Source organism: Miniopterus schreibersii, assembly GCF_964146895.1.
Source record: "Miniopterus schreibersii genome assembly, chromosome: 2".
Lineage (NCBI taxonomy): Eukaryota > Metazoa > Chordata > Mammalia > Chiroptera > Miniopteridae > Miniopterus > Miniopterus schreibersii.
Window position 1 is genome coordinate 138,207,617 of NC_138102.1, and position 22,126 is coordinate 138,229,742.

Below are 22,126 nucleotides of genomic sequence, written 5' to 3' on the forward strand. Positions count from 1 at the left end.
GGAGAATCTATGTCATTTATAGAGTGAAGGTATAAAAGAAGGAGGTATACCACTCATTTAACAGATATCCCAGGGAGGGGGAAAAAGTCATTTTATTCAGATGAGGCACTTTCAATGTATGTGTTTGTGGTGTGTGTGTATGTGTGTGTGTGTGTGCGAGCGCACATATGCATGGGGAATAGTGGAGGTGGTGCAGGATAATAAATACTGTGAGGGTGAAGGAACACTGCCCTGAGCTGGCAGGAGGGTGTGGCAGAGTATACACAGCCTGTGGAGTAGAGTCCAGGGAGGTGGGTTCAAGGCTGGCTTGAAGGCTGAGGTGTCCCTCTCAACACAAGAAGCCAAAGAAGTTGGAGGAGCGGGGGGGTGGGCCCACAAGCATGGGCATCTGGTTCCTGTGGGTGATCTTGATCTGGAAGGGAAGAAGGCATATTCAGATGCAGAACCTGGTGCCTTGGAGCTGGAACAGCAAAAACCTGGGGGAAGACCTATGGGTTCAGGGTGGGTTGCCAGGGCCCTAGATAAGTCATAGTAGGACATCCAGGGGCTGAGAAATCAGGATATGAGAGGAATGATGCTCAGGGAAACTTCAGGCAGAAGTAAAGAAGCTATGGAATGCAGATTTAGGACCCATGGGGCCTGAGGGTTCAGTGTTTGGCAAGCACAGGCAATACTCACTGTACAGGGTGTCTGCATCCAGGGTTCTCCATCAATTTGCATGGGAAGGGTTTTTGTGGTGCTGTGGGAGGCCAAGGCAGATTGATGGAGATTTTTTTACCAATCAAATACCAAAACTCAGTTTCTTAGGTTGGCTTTCAGACCCTTTAGTACTGAGATCTCCTAGTACAGCCCCTCCCCACCATTCCCATGACCCTGGTGCTCCCAGTCCCACTCTTGCCCTCAGAGCCCCTGGCCAGAGTTTTCCTTACTGAAAGGTGATCTCAGAGCACTTGGCCAGCCGATGTCCAGCATTCTTGAGCTTGGTATAGATCTGGCCCATCTCAATTGCACCCTCCAGCCCTACTACTTCCAGCCTCTTGTCGCTTAGGTCTGGGAGTAGAAAGTAGTGAGATAGGTTTTTCAGAAACAGGGTGACTTCAAAGAGAGTCACATCTTCCCCTTAGTCCTGCTCACTCAGCTTCCAAAGCTGCTCCTCTCACCTGGGACACTGGTTTTCAGAATGTCAGGGTCGGTGATGACTTTAGCTGCAGAGCCTAAAGCCTGGTTGATCCCATGGATGTCTCCATGTGGTTTCTTGGTATCACCCCAGAGGTTGGAGCCACCATGTGTGCTAGGAATGTTCAGCACTGCAATGCCTTCTAGAGATAGGGTGCTCAGGTCCAGTGGTTTCCCACAGATCTGAGGGTAGGAGAAAACAGATCCTTACTTCACGACATAATCACCAAATGACAAATTGGGATTTTGAATTTTGCAAGGGATGGAGGGAAATAGAGACTGGTATATCTTGAGAATTTGGGAACTCAAAATTGGAGAGCTGGGAGGTCAAAGCAGAGGTTCAAGAATATGGGAAGTTCTTGAGGGTACCTGTGGAGGGAGAAACTAAGAAATAAAAAACTGAAAAGGACATAGGGATAGGTCTCATTATACCCACCTCAACTGTCAAAGACTCTTCCAGCTTTTTGCATGTTGAGAAGATGGATTCAGATGTAGCAAATTCGAAATACCATAGCTTGTTCTTCATTCTGTGTCAGCCCCAATACAAGGCCCAGTAGGGAGAGGACAAATTACGCAGTTGGCAGGGGTAGGTTAAGTAACAAGAAAGGGCATCAACCTCCTGCCTCCAGTCCCATGCAGAACAGGGTACCTTTGGGTTAAGGGGTTTCCTAGAAGTGTCACTTCTCATATAAGTACTCTGGTCACACTTGACCACAACCTGGTCCCTGCCACGGTGTATACCCAACCCACCCCCACTTTCCCTCACCTGCTGTTGAACTTCTCAGGATATTTTTCTCTCATGATGTGGAATCGGTGAGCAATAGAGGCATCCTGGGGAGTTCAGGGCATGTAAGATCAGAGGCCTACCTCCTCTCAGAACAGAACTTTCTTTAACTCCCCCATTTGGGATCAGTATGTCTTATGTCCTTTTCTTGCAACTCATGTCACTGGGCCCCACCCCCAATTTTCCTGTGTGCAACTCCCTTAATCCATACCTTCCCAGTCTGCCCTCCTCCAGCCTGTGCCTGCTTAACCCCTACTTCCTCCCTTCCCACATGCCCACTCCACTGACCACACCAATGGAGAAGTAGTTATTGATGATCTGAAAAGGGACTGGGTCACTCTTTTCTTCAGTTTGTTGGGGTATCACCTCCACAGACCATCGATCCATATGTACTACCTTACTCATCTCTACATCCTTGAGGATCTTCCCCAAATTCTGTCCTTCATACCCTAGGGATGGGGGAGAAGACAGGTTAGCACTGAGCCCCAGGTCCCAAAAGGGCCTCCTCTTAGCTCCCAGCTCTACAAATTCCCAGGGATCCTCTGCCCTGGTTCTGTAGACCTTTCCAGCCTTGCCAGTGAAAGGGCAGGGTGCTTTGACATGGTTCCCATGGACCAATCTCCCGTGGACCTTGCTGACCCTTTTCTCCACACTGTCATGGAGGATGAATGTTCCCAATGTGTATAAGCATCTAACAATAATGCCAAAGTTCATCTGGAAGGCTAGAGAAAATAGCCAGAAAATTTTTAAAATGAGTGATGAATGGGGATAATTCTCTCTCTCTTTCTCTTGCCCCTCCCTCTCTCTTTCCCTGGCACTTTCTCTCCTCATCCTACCAGATGGAACACAGTATAAAGCAATAGTGTCTAAACAGTGTGATATAGTGAGTAGACTAAAAAGTAAAGAACAGAGTGCCCAGAAACAAGATCAAGTATATATGAGAATTTAGTATATGACATTTGAAATAAGTAGGGAAAAGATAGATTATTCAATAAATGGTGCTGGGCGTAAAAGTGACTCCTATACCAAAATAAATTCAAGATGCGTCTAAGAATTTAAATGTAAAAGAATGAAGCAGAATTTGTACTAGAAGAAAACACAAGTGAATGTTTTAACAATCTTTGAGGGAAAAGGCCTTTCTAAAGCATAATACAAAGCCAGGAGCCAAAAGAGGGAAAGACTAACACCATTACATTAAAATTAAAAACTTCTGTATGGTTAAGTAAATAATACACTTTTTAAAAAAAGACAAAATAGAAACTTGGAAAAATTTTTTGAACACATACAACATATTAACTTCCTCAACATTCAAAAAAAGCTTACAAATTACTGTATTTATAATGTCAATAGAAAAATGGGCAAATAACCCAAACAAGCCAATCACAGAAGAAGAAATACAAATGGTCAATAGGCATAGTAAAGATGCTTAATATTATTAATAATATAAAAATTTTAAAAATTCAAATAATTAGTAACATTTTGTCGCCTATCAGATTGACAAAGTATAAAGAGATGAAGGAAATCAAGTGTTAAAGAGGTTATGAATAAACTGCCACTCTCATTTGCCGTTAGTTGGAGCATATACTGGTACTTCATTTTTGGAAGGCAATTTGGCAATTTTAAAAAATGCTTTTATTGCCCAGCCAGGCGTGGCTCAGTGGTTGAGTGTCGACCTAGGATCCAGGCAATTGGGGTTCGATTCCTGGTCAGGGCACATGCCCAGGTTGTGGGCTCAACCAATGACTTTCTCATCATTGATGTTTCTATCTCTCTCTCCCTCTCCCCTTCCTCTCTCTAAAATAAAAACATATTTAAAAAAAAATAAAGAAAATAACTAATTAAATGTAAAATCTTTGTACTCTTTCAGCCAGCAACCTCACTTCTTGAAATCTCTCCTAGAGAAATTCTCACATCTGTGTGCAGACATAGACGAGCAAGGGTGTTCACTGCAGCATCGTTTGTAATAAAAGACTGAATGCTACCCAAACGTTTATCAATAGGGAACTAGTTAAATAAATTATGACAGGCCCTTTCCCTCCTGGGAGCACGCCCATGCCTTTCTTCCCCTAGAGACATGTGTCTCCTAAACTCTAACAGTCCCCACAAGACTTGCAACCAGGGGAGCAATGGGCAGCAGTTGCTTCTCCCAGGCTAACCCCCTTTTCTCCAAGACCCCCTTTTCTCTGACTTTCCAGTGAGCCAAAGCAGCCCTGCCTAGGCTCTCTCCTGTTGCTTCTTCTATCCTAAGTCCTTCCTTGTTTCACTGTCCCCAGCTTTAATAAACACAGTCTCAAAATCAAAACAAATAAATAAATAAATGATACAGTCCCACAAGGTTACGCTACTCAGTAATAAAAAGAGTGAGGTAAACCTGAATGTATTGAAATATAATGATAACCAAGATGAACTGCTTAGTTAAAAAAAAAAAATAAAACCATCTGTAAAATGACCTTGTTGTTTAAATATGGATGAGTATGTGTCTAGAAAGAAAACCATGGAGAAATAGACTCCAGAAAGTCAGGGAATAGATTATAGGGAAATTTCCCTTTCTTGGCATGTATATCTGAAATGTCTGAATTATTTTTTACCACAAGTATGTATTATTTTTGTAATTGGGAAGAAAAAGATTACAAAAATGGGTCTTCACTTCCTCACATTCCATTGATGGTTCAACCAACTGTAATTTGCCTCTCACTGTACCACCCTGCTGAAACTCTTTTGGCAAAGATGGACAGTGATTCCTGCCAAAACCAATAGTATATCTTTAGTTCTTATTTTAACTCATGAAACTACTCACTTGGCTTCTGAAACAGCACTCTCTGAGTTACAGAGGACCCTCTCTGACCGCTCCTTAGTCTCTGTGGTAGGCAGAATAATGGCCCCTCAAAGACGCCCACATTCTAATCTCCAGAATCTGTTGCCTTAAGTGGCAAGAGACTTTGCAGACATGATTACATTAAGGATTTTTTAAATGGGGAGATTATCCTGGATCATCTGGGTGGGTCCAATGTAATCACAGAGGGAGTCCTTATATAAGTGAAAGAGGAGGGCTCAGAGGGGAGTCCTGGAAGGTGTGACAACAGAAGCAGAGGTTGGAGCAATAACATTGCTGGTTGGAAGTGGGGCCATGAGCTAAGAAATACAGACGGCCTCTAGAAACTGAAAAAGGCCAGGGATTCTGCCCTAGAGCCTCTAAAAAACCCCACAGCCCTGCCAACACCTTGACTTTAGTGGCACCTATTTTGGACTTCTGATCCTCAGATGGTACATTCGTGTTGTTTTAAGTCATTGTTTGTGGTGATTTGTTATAGCAGAAATAGATCACAAATACAGACTCCATTAATAATTCATCTTCCTCTGCTCAACCCTTAAGTAGGGTGTTTACGAGGACCTTCCTGTCCTCATTCACCTTCTCTTCTTAACTCTTTCCCTGGATGTCGATGACCTCCCAGGAGCAGATAACTCTTGAACATGTATCTTCAGGCCTGACTTCTCTCTTAAATTCTTAACATTGATTTCTAACTATCTACCACACACCTCCATCTGGGTGCTCCACTGACACCTCAGCTCAGCATGTCTAAAAATGAACCTTTCTTCCTTACACTGGTCCTCCTCCTGCATCCTATATCTTAATAATTGCCATTCCATCTGCTCAATCAACAAACCTAGGGAATGTCTTACACCTGTTTCACTTCCTTCTCCACAACCCATTAGTTACCAAATATTTGTGGCTTCTACCCACGAATGCCACTGCTGTGGCCTTTGCTTTTGTGTTTGTCAGCTCTTAACTAGATTAACACAGTACTATCCTGTTTCCTTCCTCCACTCTATCTTCCACAGAGCTCCCATATTCCTTCCATCTTTCCCTCTTCACACCTTATGATTTTTTTCAATATCAACACAAATTTTCATTAGTACTGTATTTACATCATCATTTTCATAATTCAGATTGCATAAGCAGAAACTGCTAGGAGAGTCTCATTTGTAGAGCGCACAGGGAAGACTCAAAATACATGATTTCAAAGTGTCTAATATGGTCAATGAAAACGAAGTCAGATGTTGAGGATTTAAAAACTGGCTAAAAATTTTACATTATAATGTGTATTCAGAGTCTTGCCAAGCGTGGCTCAGTGGTTAGAGCATCAGTCTGCGCACTGGAGAGTAGAGGGTTCGATTCCCAGTCAAGGGCACATTCCTGGGTTGTAGGTTCGATCCCCGCTCCCAGTTGAGGTGCGTGTGGGAGGCAACCAATCAATCTGTCTCTGTCAATTTGATGCTTTTCTCCCTCCTCTTTCCTCTCTTTCTTTCTTTCCCAAGCTCCCCCCTTCCACTCTCTCTAAAAATCAATGGAAAAAATATCCTCACTCCTTGGGTGAAGAATTAAACAATATATATGTACTCAGAGATATTTCTACTTTCTGCAATAATATTTTATGTATAGAGAGAGTATATTTTATATACATCTTTCATGAGTTTAAAAGTTCCCCATGGTTCAGGGATTGCACATTCAAATGCCTCAGTTGTTAGAAAGGTAAAGTGGATGAGTGACTAGCAGGGAGCCCAGGGGACTGTGATGAACTGAAGAATACATGACCCAATTCTTAGAAATAACAAAAGTCAAAAAATTAAAACACTGCAAGGCAAACGATAGAAATAATTTCTCTGGACTGTTAGCCTGCAATCTCTAGCAGGATAAAGTTAAAAACTCCTTGGCACAGCATTCATGAGTGGACTCTAGTCAACTCAGTCCTCCTCCCCATCCCCCACCTTGCACCTTATGTCCCAGGCGCAATGACACACTTCCCTAATGCACCACCACATTGTTTTGTGGCTCCAATGGTTTCACATAATTTCTTCCACCTAAAACGCTTTTCACTCTCCTTAGCAGACCCTTATTCTATAATTTCCTGTGACATCTCAGAGCTGGACTCTGAATCCAACAGCTCAACTCCAAGGCACCTCAAATTCAACCTGACTGGCCTAGCTGGTTTGGCTCAGTGGTTAGAGTGTCGGCTTGCGAACTTAAGGGTACCAGATTCAATTCCAGCCAAGAGCATATACCTCAGTTGCAGGCTCAATCTCTGGCCATAGTCCAGGTGTGTGCAGGAGGGCATCCAATCTATGTCTCTCTCACATCAATTTTTTTTCCCCTCTCTCTCTCTCCCTTCCACTCTCTCTGAAAAGCAATGAAAAAAGTATCCTCAGGTGAGGATTAAAAAAAAAAAAATTTTTGTCAGGCCAGGTGTGGCTCAGCAGTTGAGCATCAACCTATGATCCAGGAGATCACAGTTTGATTCCAGGTCAGGGCACATGCCTGGGTTGCGGGCTCGATCTCGTCAGAGGTGTGCAGGAGGCAGCCGATCAATTACGATTCTCTCATCATTGATGTCTCTCTCTCTCTCCCTCTCCCTTCCTCCTTCTAAAATCAATAAAGAAAATATATATATATATATATATATATTTTTTTTTTTTTTTAAAAAGAGAGAAAAAATTCAACCTGACCCACACTGACCTCTTTAACTACCAATACTATCCCTTCAACTCTTTCTCTTTGAAGGGAGCAAGAGACTAGAAATGGGAGTGCAGTTAGGAGACTATTAAAATAAACTTGGGAAGAAATTATGATGAATGAATAAATGACCTGATTAATTGGTTCAATGAATGAATGAATCACGGCCAATCTCCCTGATAGTTCCATTACTCAGCATTTAGCTTACATATTTTTAAAACTATGTTTTTATTGATTTTAGAGAAAAAATAGGGGCCAGGGGGAGACAGAAAGAGAGCAACATTGATTGGCTGCCTCTTGCACACCTCCTACTGGGGATCAAACTGCAACCCAGGCATGTGCCCTGACTGGGAATCAAACCAGCAACCTTTCTGTGCATGGGACGATGCCCAACCAACTGAGCCACACTGGCCAGGGCTAGCTTAGCTCTTAGATAACCTTTCTTATTCCCACATTGTCCTCCCTCCACCCTCATATTCCCTGGTGCTCTGAGCCCTAAGAGTTGGTTGGGAGAAATAGAAGGATATTTTTAGGTTTATAGGGAAGAGAACCATCACCCCTGACCCTTCTAAATTCAGACTGTGATACTTGCTCCTTCCAAAGCTCTCTTCTTTTGGGACAATCCACTTTGGTACCCACCCATCTGTGTCTCTTCTTCCCCAACCCTTTTTGTACACCAGACACCTAGAAGCTTTCCAGGTGTGTCTTTCCCATCCAACCCAAATCCACCCATCCCCCAAGAAAACAATTTCTAGTCATTTACCTCCTCCCCATCTTAGGCAACGAGCTAAATCATTTCCAGTGCCCAGGGGCAACACAGCAACAGGAGGCACGACAGGCAAGTTGGCTTTGTCTGGGGAGGCAAGTAAGGAGATGGATGGAGGGAGTTAGCTCTGGAAGGCCACTGCCCAAGTACCCTGCCCAGAGCTCTCCCTGCACTGACCAATGGTCTCTAGGATCCAGCCTACTGTGCCATCTCCACCACACACCAAAATCCGGTAATCAGGAACATCTCTGAAGAATCTAAGGCTGAGACAAAAGGTGAGAGAGAAGATGAAGAAGGATAACTGGAATGGGGATACCCAACTCCTGGACAGGCAGATTACTTCTTTTCTGCACTTTCCTTATAACCCTCTTCTCTTTTGTCAAAAGGCTATTTTCTATTAAGGACATTAAAAAAAGTGCAATGCAGATAATTTATAGCCACTCCTCAGTAGTTAAGGAGAAATTGGTATCTCCAACCCTTGAGAGCAGAAGAATGATGAGCCAGAGCACTCAAGAGTGACCCTAGTAAAAGCAGCATTCTGAATTCTGGTTTTTGGGGGCCCCTGGCCCTCCCCTCCCAACATGTACTCTTTCCTACTCTCTTTCAGCATACAGATAGGCAGACACATACAAACACTGTGTTACAGCTCCCAACCTATGCTCACCCTGACTCAGGACCATCCTTTAGGAGGTTGAACACCTGTCGAGGGTTTAGTAGATACTGGAATTTCCAAAGCACCCTGTGTGAAGGAAAAAGGAAAGCTCATGGCAGGGGATGGAGTTTCTGTACCCGATCCGCTTGATGTCCTCCTCAAGGAAAGTCCCCTCCATACACACAGATTCCCAATCTCTGTTTGTCCTCTCCCTCAATCTTAGAAGACCCAGTATTATGTCTTCTCACCTCTCTCCCTGCTTCCCACCACTCTTAGGGTTGACAAAGACCAGAAGTGGGTGGGTGTTAGCAACAGGGTCAATCTGCGTGGGGGAAGAAAACAAGGATAAGGAACGCAGGATTTTGTTAGAGTTCAGATGGAGCCTGGAGGCAAGGGCAGACAGCTGTCATTCCCCCAAGATACCTTCCCCCTCCTCTCCTCTACCAGGGCGGGGCTTCTGGAGAGTAAGCACAACTCCCCAGGTTTTCCACTTCATTCCCCCAAGCAGGACTCCAGTGAAGGAAAACTGGCCCCCACCATGAAGCCCAAGCCTCTCAGCCTTATACCCGTAGAGCCTCAAACGTGCTCAAATTTAAATCATCCATGATCTTCTGGTTTGTTTTGCTACTTTTATGCTCCTGTCCGGAGGCCTAGGAAGGGAAGCAAAGAAAGGAAACTGGATTGTGTGTGAATTCCTAAACAGATGAGAGTCTGACTTGAATCCTAAAAGTATAGGCTCTCTGCTCTAAATGGCATTATGTATATGTGTATTTTTTAATGGGGGAAGCACCCTTGTCCCCTCCCAGTTGCTGCCCAAGGGTCTCACCAGGACGCTGGGATAGATGGAAGATGGGGGCAAGATGTGATCCCGGAGCAGCCCACAGTCACACTCATGGCCCATGGCTTGCAGGCAGTCATCGTGGATCTGAAAAACAAGGTGGATATGGAGAGATCATGAGGGAACCCCATCACCTCTCAACTTGGGGGTCTGATACTGAAAAGAGCGCCCTTAGGAACTGTAAGGGATATGTTGTCTGGAAAGGGAAGAGACTAGAGACTAGCAGAGGAGAGACGGCAGTTTAAGCAGTGGCCCCAAGGCAGAGCCTGTAGAGATAGCTCCCGGACTGACCTCTAGGTGGCACCACACACAATGCAGCCCGACTAGACCATGGTAGATCTTGATTTTTTTCTGACAACGGTCGCATCTTCCTGACACACAGCCTCCTCGCACCCAAACATGTGATTGGACCTTGGAGAGAAAGGCAATCCCAGTCTGAGAGGGTCTGAACAAAGACTGGGGAAGGGCTGAGGGTAGCAATGGGGCAAGGGCCAGGGCCGGGCTGTGGGCGGTGACGGGGCAGGCATGGGGTCACTCACACCAATGTCCTTCCGAGACTTGGCATAGGTGCTGACTTCACAAGGCAGGGCCTTCATGGCACACTGGTCGTGAACGGTGTACTTACAGACTGGGCAAGGGGGAAGAAGGTCAGAGCCTTAGCTGCAGCCCCTCCCTCTATTTCCTCCTTACCTGGGGGTGAGGTGGGATCACTCCCTGAAACAAGACATATAATCCCTTGCTGTGAGGGTATGTTAGAGAATTAAAATTTGGGGTGGGGGCTCTCCTCCAACACCTATGCCTTTTGCTCACTCTTCCCTCTAAAAGAGCAATTGTTACTGCATACCTACCCCCGCTCCATCCACATGCCAATAACTGAGCTGGATGATGCAAAAGAGGTTCAGGTATAACAATAATAACAACTAATTTTTATTTCAGACTTCGTAGGTACATGCATTGGGTGAAGCACTTTTCTTGCATCAACTTATTTAATGTTCACAATTACCTCATTTTCAGTTGAGGAAACAAAGGCTTAACTAGGTCACATAACTAGTCAGTGGCAGAGCTCAGAATTCAAACCCAGATCTCACTAAGTTTTGAGTGCCATGATCCTGCAGAGAGCTGGGCTGCCCCTCTGCTCCCACACTCCCAGACCCCGTCACTCACGGTTACAGCACAGCCCCTGTTTGCCAAGACCAATGCTTGACTCGCACAGGTTGCAGTAAACTGGTCGGGGGAACCTCTTGGGTCTCCACATGTGCTGCCCATTGTCCTTCAGGGTCTAGGAGGGCACAGCAGATATTAGGGAGTGTCTAAGCCCTTAGAGAACCAACCTCTGGCAAGCACAACCCCAGGCAGCTGTCTTAACCATCCTCAAATCTTTCCTACTCACCATCTCCAGACCCAACAGCACTAGCAGTGGCACGGTGGTGGCCCCAGCCCGGAGCCACTCAGCTAAGGAGACAGAGCCACTGCCATCATAGTCAATCTCTTTCATCATTTCCTGAAGAATCTGAATAGAGAATGGGGGAGAGACTTTTGGTGTGAGTGGCCGCTCAGATCTGACACTTCTCCAGGGAGCCCTAGAAGACCCAGCCCAGGCAAGGAAACCAGGCTGCCTCTCAGAGGTGGGGTAAAGTAATTGCAGGACTCACCAGGGAGAAAATACAAGAAGGGATATGAAGGAAGAGCTGCCTTACCGGCCTCAGCTCAGACACATCCCAATCCAGGTATTCAGCCACTCGCATCATCTGTATGATGATTTTGTCCACTTCCTGGGGGCCAAGAGAGTAAGAGCCACAGCCATATCCCACCTCACTACCACCATTCAAACCATTCTCTAGAAATCAGAGTTCCTGGGTTCCACCCCCAGACCCACCTCTCATTCTCAGGTGCCTATGCTAAGTAAATGCGTGTCTATGTGTGTTCACATGTTAGCAAGGCAGCCCCCAATTCATGTTTCCAGTCTCCTCTTTTAGGGGTCAAGAGCTTGGGACCTACTCCCAAATTTAGTCCTAGAGGACTCAACTTCTCCCTCTAGCTTCCTCTGCTTCTTAAGATCCTGGAAGAGTTGGGACAGGAGGGCACAGACAAATGGACACATACTCCCTTGCCCAGCATACAGGTCCCCCAACTCACTGAGCTGTCCAGGATCCCATTTCTGTCCATGTCGTACAGCTTGAAGGTGACTGTGGGGTGTTTTAGGGGGGCCAGGGTCAGTTTGAGAGGGATACCCAAAGAATTCATAACAGAATACAGGGGAAGCAAAGAGTTAGGAAGAAACCCTTTGGATGAATAGCCCAGAGCTTGGGATTGGGACTGAAAAAGGAAACAAAAAGGGAGGGGAAACAAGGCCTGGATCCCATCCTCCATAAATCTGACAGGGGAGGTAGTACACACCTTCTACATCCCAAGAATACCCCAGGCCGCCTACATGAAAATGTACTAGACATAAGAACTGGGGTGACTATGGTGGATGGCATTACGTATAAGGAGTCTGGGGGAACAGAGAAAATGGGCCCACTCTCTGGTCCCACCTTTGTCTGGCCCTGTCAGCCTTTAGGAATCCTGAGGGAAGGCAGGCTGGGGAACACCCTCTCCCTTCACCTTTCCTCCCCTCCCCCAGTCCAGAATGGCAACTCACATTCTAGCTTGTCTTCTGGTCGGCCACCCTCCAGAAGGGAAAAATAGCAGGAGACATCACTGAGACATACCACATCTGGTTATGAAAAGTACAGCAAATCTGAGGTTGGGGCTTCCTCCACTCTGGCTCTCCTCTTTTCCTTTGTTTGTCCAAACTCCTCCCTTTCACTTTCCTTCTTCCAGCTCCCAGACCAGCTGCGCCAACCTCTACCTCTTGCCCCCAACCCTACCCCCAACATGTGACTCAATTCAACTCTCACCCCAAAACTCATGACTTTTCTTCAGGAGGCCCAGCCCACCTATGTGACCATACCTTTTTTAACAGTCTCTTCTAAGGAGTAACTAGTCTGGAAGGATTGAAACAGTGCCAAGCTTAGGTGACTGGGAACATCATCCACTTCCAGATAGATTTTCAGGAATTGCTGGAATCCCTCATACCCAATCGCCTATGATGAGAGCAACCATTATCCTGGGGAGTCTGCAGGATGGGAGTTGGGGATTGAAGAATTGGAAGTAGTGGGACAGATAGTAAGTGCAGAGCTGAGAAGCATCCAAGGTAGGAGTATGATTTCTTGGGCTGAGTCCTGAATTAGTAGAATCTCTTGCTTTGTCCTAAAGCGATAGCTGCAGTAACAATGAATGTGGGGGTATCTCGAGGGAGGAGAGCATGGGGTGGGCCCAGAATAAACCCTGGAAGTTGGGGATTCCAATGGTGTAGCAAAAACAAAGATGGGAGGAGTTGGTTCAGGAAAAGATTTACCAGCTGCCACTCACATCTTCTTGGACATATTTAGCCATTTCTCCATCCTCAAAGAGCTTTAGGACGTCACTGACTTTCTTGGTGGAGTCTAAGTTGTGAAGAGAGTGAAAGAAGAGCATTAGTCTGGTTCAGCTCTCCCTGCCGTCTGTGTGTCCCACCCAGACATCCAACAGGAAAAAACATTAAAGTGAGATGAAGAAAGAAGAAATTCTAAAATACACAGAAATACAGAAGAGAAAAACATTTCAGGTTCTCCAAAGTGGTACCCTCTTTCTTCTTCTCTGAGACTTGGAGCAGGGAGTCAAGGTTCAGAGAAGGTGGATGGAGAGCTGAGATCCCAGACATCTCCCATCTCCCTCTTCTCCCTTTCCTAGTCATAGGCACATCTTAGGAGCTCACTGGTTCAAGGCCACTGGGGAAACTGGAGGGTGAGGGGGAAAGAGAAGGAAGAGGAGAGGTTCTTGGGGTAAGGTCTCCAGAACTAAAGGACTGAGAAGAAGACTCACATTCCATGTATTTTTGCAGCTGGGCAAAATCATTGGGGCTTATTAGGCCCCTCTCCTTGGCCATCTTTCTCTTTTTCGCAAGGATGGCCAGAAAGGCAGCTTGGTGGTAGTACTTATGGTGCCTGGTCCTCCGCTTCCAAGGATAGGTCTGGAAGATGACAAGAGCATGTGGCTGAAAGGGCCAGTGGAGTCTCTTTGGTTCTGTCTACTCAGGTAACTCTCCACTCCCACTATTATTTCTGTCCTTTCCTTTTCTCTGAGTGTCTCCCTAAGTCTCTTCCTTTCCTCGTGTTCCTCTCCATATGTCTCTGTCTCTCCCTGACAGAATGTTGTTTGTCTCCGTGTCTGACTCCTCTGTCCCTCTTCCTTTTCTGGATCACTCTCCAGCTCTCAGGTCTGCCCCCCTCCCATCTGTCTCAATTCAGCTCTGACCACCCTCACCTTCGCGCCCCAACCCCCGCTTTCCCAGTGTGTATGTCTTCGTGAGTGTGCCTCTCCCTGCTTCTACCTGTTCTCCCGCCACCCCCAGTCTCCGCAGTCTCTCCCGGGGGGGCCTGTGCTCTCCGTCGCGGATCCTACAGTCCCGGCCCTCGGGGTGGTTCTCACTGCGTTGCCTGCACGCCTTCCAGGCCACGACCCCATTTTGCTCCGCCTCCAGCCTCGGTCCCCAGCCCGGCTCCGCCACCCACTCCCCGAGCCACCCACGCTCCACAACGACCTCTAACGCTTCTGACGCGGCTCAGAGCCAGCTCTGCCCGGTCCCCAGCCCCGGCCCCGCCTCTCCTGCGTCCCGCGCAGCTCGACTGGGGAAGGGGGAGCCCAGGTGCGTGAGATGGGGAGGAGGTGGGGGAATAAGACTGAGCATCTATCTGCCTGGCTTCCCAGTTGTAGCAGGGTTGAGCTGAATGTGGGAATCTCAGATTCTGGGGTCTTCCTTCTACCTTCCTAAGTTAGCTAGCAGTGTTTAGGGAGCCCTAATTTTTAGCTATGGGCCCAGAGACCAGAGAGAAGCCATCCCGTGGATCACACTGACCACTGGCCCAGGTAGCAAAAGACAACTTGCCTTGAGGATTCAAAAACAGCAATAACAATATCTCACATTAGTATAGCACAGCATAGTACAGCACCGTTTTGGAGTCAAACAGAATTAGGGTTAGTCGTATCTGGGTTCCATTCTTAGCTCTGATACCACTGTGTGACTTGGGCAAATTACATCTGTAAGATGGGGAGAATGATACCTGTCTTTCACAGTTGTGAGGATTGTCAAATGTATAAAAAGTACCAATTATAATGCTCGGCATATAGAAGGCCTGCAAGAAATGGTAGTTATTACTGTACAATTAAAATAAAATTCTATGAGATAAAAAATTATTGGTATAGCCATTCTACAGATGAAGAAACTAGAGCTCCAAGACGTTGGGACTTCCCAAGGCAGGTGATAAATGGAGGAACCAAAGCTTCAACCCAAGAACTGTGTGGCAGGGGCCCCTGCTTGTCTTTCTGTCCTGTTCCACTCTCCTCTTCACACACTGCCTTTTAGTCTCACTGCTCTCCTTCCTGTTCTGCAAGCATACCAAGTTCTTCCCTGCTCAGGGCCATGAAACTTACTTACTGTTCTGTCTGCCTGGAACACCCTTCCACACTCTTGGCAGAGCTGACATCTTGCCTAAGCTGAAATGCCAGCTCCTCCAAGAGACCTTCCTCAATCATTCTGTCCTCAAGTAGCCCCCTCCTTTGCACAGCACCTTCCTTTGTTTCTTCTATAGAACTTATCACAACCAGAAATTATCTTGCTAACTTATTTTTTCCTTTTTTTCAAAAATATATCTTTATTGATTTCAGAGAGAGGTAAGGAGAGGGGGAGAGAGAGATAGAAACATAAATGATGAGTCATTGATTGGCTGCCTCCTGCATGCCCCCCACTGGGGATTGAACGTGCAACCGGGGCATGTGCCCTGACCAGGAATTGATGGACTATCTCCTGGATCATAGGTCGATGCTCAACCGCTGAGCCACGCCGGGTGGGCTTATCTATTTTTTCTTTAAATCATTTTTTCTTTTATTTTTAAAATATATATATATATATTGATTTCAGAGAGAGGAAGGAGAGGGGGAGAGAGAAAAAGAAACATCAATGATGAGTCATTGATGAGTTGCCTCCAGCAAGCCCCTTGCTGGGGATCAAACCCAAAACCCGGGCGTGTGCCCTGACCGGGAATTGAACTGAGATCTCCTGGGTCCTAGGGCGATGCTCAAAGGCTGAGCCACACCCGGCCAGGCCATTTTTTATTTTTCAATTACAGTTGACATATATTATATTAGTTTCACCCCAGTGATTAGACGTTATATAAGTGATCATCTGGATAAATCTCGTATCCATCTATTTCCTTCTTTCTTTCCTGTTTGTCTTCTTCTTCCAAAATGTAAGTTCCACAAGGGCAGGACCTTGCTAGTATTACTCACCACTGTATCCCCAAAACCTAAAACAGTGCCCATCATGTTGTAGGTGCTCCATATTGGTTGTACAAATAGTTGTGTAAAGTTAGGGAGTCATATTTTGGGAATACTAATCCAAATATGGTTAAATGGGATGCCAGAGTGTCCATCCTGACAGTCAGGGTAATCCATGAGGCAATTTGGAGCACATATAGTAGGTACTAAATAAATATTTGTTAAATAAATGAATGATGCTAAAAAGCACTTATCATTGTACTTCATCCAAGGCTCTGACCTTCTGCCTCCTCTCTGCCCATTTGTTTAGGGCTTTTTGGGTGAGGCTCAAGGAGGCAGTTAGGACCTACAAGAATTTCTTTTCCGACGGTGCAAGAATCTACTCTGTAGCCTCTGCCCTTGGGACATCTTTGCTGCCCACTTCTATGTGTATACCATTCCTCTTCTGGGGGCTCTCTGGGAACAGTTAGAAAGGGGTTCTGGGATACTGATATTCTGGAGAAAGGACTCCATCCCTCTGGCCCTTTTCAATGACTGCAATCCAACTTCTACTGCCAACAGATCTAATGAATACATAATAGTCTTATGGCTAATGGGGCCTGTATGGCTTAATTAGCGCTCTGATTACCCCTGGGGATTCTTAGATGACTCCAAGTTTCTAGGAAATGGAATCTGAGAGAAAAAGTGACAGGGAGAGAGCAAACAAGGGACACTAGGACATGCTACTTCTCTCTTGTCTATCTTTTCAAAATGACCCTTCCTAGCCCCCCAGGTCTTACATGTAGTATATAGGAGAGGTTAAGAGAATGGACTTTTGAATTAGATGGGCATGGATTAGAATCTTAGCTCTTGGGTGAGTTATTTCATCTCCCTGAACCTGTTTTCTCATCAGTAAAATGGGTACCTAGAGAAATTAGTCACACTGTGGGGATTAAATAAGATAATACATGCAATATACTTAGCAAACTTTATGACACAGAAGAACTCTATAAATGTTATCTATTATTATTATTAAATTATAACACAAAGATGGTACCTGGAGAAACACACATCTGGAGATTAAGAAAAATGATGTTTTTGACCCAGGAAGGCATAAATTCTAGGGACTCCCAATAGTAGTGAAGCCCAGTTGTACACCTTCCCCCTTGTCAGGCACAGACATATAGTATCAGGATGCTGCATTTTGCCTGTGGCAGGGTAAGGAGGTGGCTAGAAACTAGACTGTTAGGGTCCAAGGATACCCCTGGGCTGGGACCTTGGACATAAGGGTTCCTGGGATCTTTTCAGTTGTCCTCCTGACTCTTCTCCCTGCAAGTTTAGCTGCCCCTGTTGCTGAAAGGCAACAAACTGCAGGATCCTGGGACCTTAAAGACCTGTAACAAGTCCAGGTTTGTCCACCAGTTCCATCCCAGCCCTGAGTCTATAACCTGGGCTAGTCCAGACGACTGCCAGGGCTGGGAGGGTGGGGTCAGCTGCCTGCAGCCAGCTACTTGTGACTCACCCTTCCCTTCCCTCCTCTGGTTTCCCTGCCTGCCTCTTCCAGCTTGGGGTGAGAAAGTTAGTTCACTTGGAGGCAGAGACTCCTACAACATCCTCAGAGCTGGGAGGAAACTGAGGCCCAGAGAGAAAGCAACCCTCTCAGGGTTACACTCAGACTCTACACAACCTGTCCTTAGTCCATTTCATTAAATCTTAGTGCCTGTGGTTTTCTAGATCTTATTTTAAAACATCGAATACTAAAATTACTGGTAACGAAAAGATAAATATGATTTCCAAAGCCAGTGCTAACATTTAAAGTTTCCCTTTTCACGTTAACGCTCATTGCTCACATTCCAAGTCCCATAAATTTACCATTACTCAAGAATCAGCTATGGCCTGGGAACATTCAGACTCACCCAGCAAGGAACCCCCAGTGCCAGGCATGGGCCCTTGAGGGCCCCGGCCTGATTACCTGGACTTCTGAATCCCTTAGCCTGCCCTCCTTCTCTTTGCCAGGGCTGAGGGAGGCTCTATTCTTCCTTGCCCATCCCTGCCACCCGTTAGTGGCCCCTGAGAGGGAAACATTCGGCTTGTTGGCTTGAAGCCTCAAAATTCGTTAAGCCTCCACAAACCTCACAGATGGCAGTGTTGCCTGATTAAGGGGGTGGCGTTAGTGTGTGTGTTGGGGGGGGTGTCATTGTGCAGTACAGGAGGAAGTTCCGATGTTGGCATAGTTGGGGGATGTGGGCTCATTCGTTCTGAGGGTGAGGAGATGCCCAATAATATTTCCACTTCTTCCTCGGTAAAGCTCATTTCCTCCACTTAGAGGTGAAAGACGGGATTCAGACCCAGGCAGTTTCAGAAACTTCCCAGTGACAGATGTGGAAAAGATCGGGGTGGGGAGTTGGGGACCAGGAGGCCAAACAAGAACCCTTCTCCACCCGTGCAGCGCCGTGGAGGTTCCACAACCGACTTTCCTCGGACTCTGGTCCCCGGGAGCCGAGCTTCACGATCCCTCCGAGAGAGCGAGAGGGATGGAGGGGAGGGTTTGGGCCAACGCTGCCTCCCCGCTCGGACCGAGCCCTCCCGCTGCCCCCGCGTCCTGGCGATCACCCTGCTAGCTACCCGCTCCAGCTGTCACGCTTCCTCCTTCTCCGCCCAGCAGCCCTACCCCAGCCCAGGGGCGTCCCCGCCCGCGGCCCCCGCCCCTCCCGATGGGCGGGGTGGGGCGGCGGCGGGGGGCTCGCGGGGTCTCTACCTTGCCTGCGGAGGCGCGCGGTCGGAGCGGGAGCGCGGCGCGGCGCCGGAGCCCGAGCTGGGATGGAGGGGACGGGCCAGGCAGACACGGCCGCCGCGGGGCCGCCCCTCTCCTGACGACACAGCTGCCCCCCCCCGTCGGCCCGCCCGCGCCCGCGCCCGCGCCCGGCGCCCCCAATGCCAGGATGCCAGTCTAGACAAGACCATGTTTCCAGTTCACGAAACCCCGTTTCCCCCTCTCCCGAATATCCCCAGGGCTCTGGTCCATGCCTCTCTCTCCACATCCTACGCTTCTCATCTTCCCGCCCTGGGGCCAGCTCTGTTGCTGTTTCCCCTTCATTCCTGTCACTCACAGCCTCTCCCTTCATTCCAACGCTTGGGAGACCACGATACGGGGCGCGGCCACCCGTGGCAATTTGACAGCTGCCCACCCAGCCAACGTCTCACCCTCTCCTAATTGCTGCTCTCCGGGAACCTGGCTTCCCGACTCGTTTCCATCCACCCTTGACTGAATTCATGCTCAGGAGATCCCACAGCAGCCAGGCCAGAGTTCCAGACTCCACATCCTGAGACCCAAACATCCCCCCCCCCCCCACCCCATGGGCTCCACACTACTGGAGAGAATCTGACCACCTTTGCCTCTAGGTTCCTCACCTCGGACCCAGACCCCAGACGTCTCAGACTTGTTTTCTCCTCTCTAAGAACAGTTCCTTCTCTCAAAACTCAGATTACTCCTTTCATTCTGGGGCGGAGGTTTAGGTGCAAAGAGCACTCTGGTCTGTCCCACCCTTTTTTTATGCCCTAACCCTCCCACTTTACCTGCTGGCCTTGGCAGGTGGTATAGAAGGCCTTAGCCAAAAGTAGGGGTGAAAAGAGATCCTTTCAGCTTCTCCTGTCTGGAATCTGTTCTGGTGTTAAGACTCTGGGGGCAGCACAGTAGAAAAGCTGGCAGAGTAAGGGAGAGAGACAGAGGCCTAGGAACTTACTGATAGGAACGGGGGACCCTGGCATCCTGCTCCCTGGCCCCGCCCAACCCCCCACAACCCCCTCCTACCCTTCATTGAAGTAGGGCACAGAAACAAATGCTTGAGTTCCTGGAATCTTCCCTCTTACACCTGGTGGTGGAAGAAAGGGGGAGGGGAGAGCTCTGACTGGGAGGGTGTATGTGTATGTTCTGTAAACATTATGTGTGTGTACACACATAAATACACACACACATAGAATATATACATACCTTGGTGGGGGTTGAAGAGGAGGAATGAATACACGAGGACCTCTAGTGGAAAGAGAGGGGTCTAAGCAGTTCTTGATTGTTTCAAGACAGGTTTGTTGGAAGAGCCTCCTCCATTTTTATCAGAACTGTAGCTGCTGAGTAATAGTGTTTGGGAGTATTGTTGTTGCATTTGAACTGGAGATCTGAGGTAGGGGTTGGAGAGAGTCTGTCTCTCTGCTCCTGTGTCCCCTCCAATCTTAAAAAGACATGGGCCTGGTTGGGCGTGGCTCAGCGGTTGAGCATGGACCTAGGATCCAGGTGATCGGGGTTCGATTCCTGGTCAGCGCACATGCCCGGGTTGCGGGCTCGATCCCCAGTTGGGGTCGTGCGGGAGGCAGCCGATCAATGACTCTCTCATCACTGATGTTTCTATCTCCCTCTCTCCCTTTCCTTTCCTCTCTCTGAAATCAATAAAGATATATTAAAAAAAAAAGAAAAAAAGACATGGGCCCTGCCACACCTCATCTTTCATCTCCCCTTCCTATATGACCTTTTTAGTCATAAGGGATCATAGCGCTTTCGAAGGCCTATTTTGCACCAGGGCCTGTACTTAGTTCTGCAAGACAGCCAAAGACATAGCCTAGCTTAGGGGCTATACCAAAGAGTGGCTTGGTGTGTGTGTGTGTTTGTGTAAAGTGCCTCCTCACTCTAATCCATCCTAAACAAACATACAAGTCCCCTAGCCCCTTTTCCAATCAGTTTTCTGCCCATGAACCTCTCATCTAGAAATACTGGAATGATACTAATCCTTAAAGCACTCAGCTTTCCTTGCAAATAATATTTGCAGTGATACACTCTATGTTTGACCTGTGTTTCTCACACCATCATCATCAGATATGTCCTTACATGAAGTTAGAGTCACTTTTTAAGACACTATTTGAGACTTCAAAGTGAGCCACGAGGTGATCTCTCTAATAAGGAAGGAGCTGGAATCAGTCATACTCTAGGCTTCTTTGGGTCTTCTTTAGGAACTGTGCTCTGTCATATCCCAAGTCAGTTACTAGTGGGGGTGAGAGGAAGAAAGGCCAAGTATCATCTGAGGAGGAGGCGTCTAATGACTATAGTTCCAGGTGCTCATTTCTTTAATCAACCACATCATAAAACTCAGAAAGAAAGAAACCGCAATGAACAAAGGGAAAGGAAAAAACAACAGCCTTGTTCTCCTCAGCCTCTTCTTCCCCCTCTTCCTCCTCAGGGTGGGAGGGCCACATCCGGGGCCCAGGGCTGGGTCCCAGGCAGGTCTGCAAGGCAGACTACTAAGTTTCACTTCCTGTCAACCCCAGAACCGAGGCAGGATGTCTGGGGGCATGATGGGGGGCCTAGGGTTGGGTAGTCAACAGGAGCCGCTTTAGGATTCCCTCTTGCAGAAAGTTCCATGGAGCAGCTCACCAGGACTAGTACTTGTACTCCTTAGGTAGTCCAGTCCAGACCAATGCATCCCTCTAGTTTTTAGGGGCTTCGTCACACACTCTCACCTCTAATCACTAGTAACAAATCTAAGGACAGGATGCCAGACCTGACAGGGCTGAAGCACAGTTGGTGAAAGTGCAAGGGTTAAAAATAGAAGTTACAACATTTCAAAGCCTTCGGATGTTCCTAGTCAGCCATTGCTTTTTTTTTTTTTTTTTTAAGTGGGGCACTTCCAACCTAGTGTTGAAAGTGGTCACTAATATTTCACCTTCTCCTTGCTTCCAGCGCAACTGATGGAGATTAACCTAAACTAACGTGGGGGATTTGGAGTGAGGTAAAAAAAAGCTTTGATAAGGAAAAAGCAACATGGGGTTGGGGCAGGGCAGAAGTGACACCTGAGGAGAGGAACCTGCAGCCGGCCCCTCCCAGGCTGGAGGGGAAACGAGTTTAGCAGGATTTAGCCCTGAAGGAACAAGAGCTGCTGAAAAGAACGGGGGAGGAGAACATTTGGGTTCCTATAAAGAATAGGAAGGTACGGGGCAGGGCAGTTGCAAAAGGTGTGACCTGGGCAGGGCAGGATTTCAAAACGTTTGACCGTATGGGCCGGTTCACTGGAGAGTTGCCC

The 22,126-nt window shown here is 47.3% G+C and overlaps 1 protein-coding gene across 4 annotated transcripts; it reads right to left on the bottom strand.

The window, feature by feature from the left end:
- Positions 1–56: 56 nt before the first annotated feature.
- DGKA (diacylglycerol kinase alpha) lies at positions 57–18,927 on the bottom strand. Of its 4 annotated transcripts, XM_081130435.1 has the most exons (24): positions 18,820–18,927; positions 13,632–13,779; positions 13,140–13,213; positions 12,679–12,811; positions 12,367–12,441; positions 11,862–11,911; positions 11,423–11,497; positions 11,116–11,235; positions 10,890–11,004; positions 10,265–10,353; positions 10,017–10,136; positions 9,714–9,812; positions 9,454–9,537; positions 9,136–9,209; positions 8,900–8,974; positions 8,413–8,498; positions 8,233–8,322; positions 2,249–2,409; positions 1,943–2,007; positions 1,613–1,703; positions 1,161–1,359; positions 930–1,050; positions 679–739; positions 57–412 (listed from the first exon to the last, which is right to left on the bottom strand). In XM_081130435.1, the coding sequence occupies exons 2-24, from the start codon at positions 13,693–13,695 to the stop codon at positions 329–331; spliced, it is 2,205 nt and encodes a 734-aa protein (XP_080986561.1). In that variant the 5' UTR covers positions 13,696–13,779; positions 18,820–18,927; the 3' UTR covers positions 57–328. The 4 variants fall into 4 exon arrangements, with proteins under 4 accessions (XP_080986561.1, XP_080986562.1, XP_080986564.1 ...); XM_081130436.1 differs by lacking the exon at positions 9,454–9,537; XM_081130438.1 differs by lacking the exons at positions 13,632–13,779; positions 18,820–18,927 and having other exon boundaries at positions 13,126–13,147.
- Positions 18,928–22,126: the final 3,199 nt, after the last annotated feature.

Bases quoted from the DNA above. Each gene is read 5' to 3' on its own strand.
- DGKA (XM_081130435.1), bottom strand. From the start codon at position 13,695: ATGGCCAAGGAGAGGGGCCTAATAAGCCCCAATGATTTTGCCCAGCTG. The intron at 10,354-10,889 runs GTGAGTGACGGG...CCCCTTGCCCAG, and splicing joins ACAGGGGCTGTGCTGTAACC to TCTGTAAGTACACCGTTCAC. The intron at 9,813-10,016 runs GTCAGTCCGGGA...CTTGTTTTTCAG, and splicing joins GTGTGTGGTGCCACCTAGAG to ATCCACGATGACTGCCTGCA.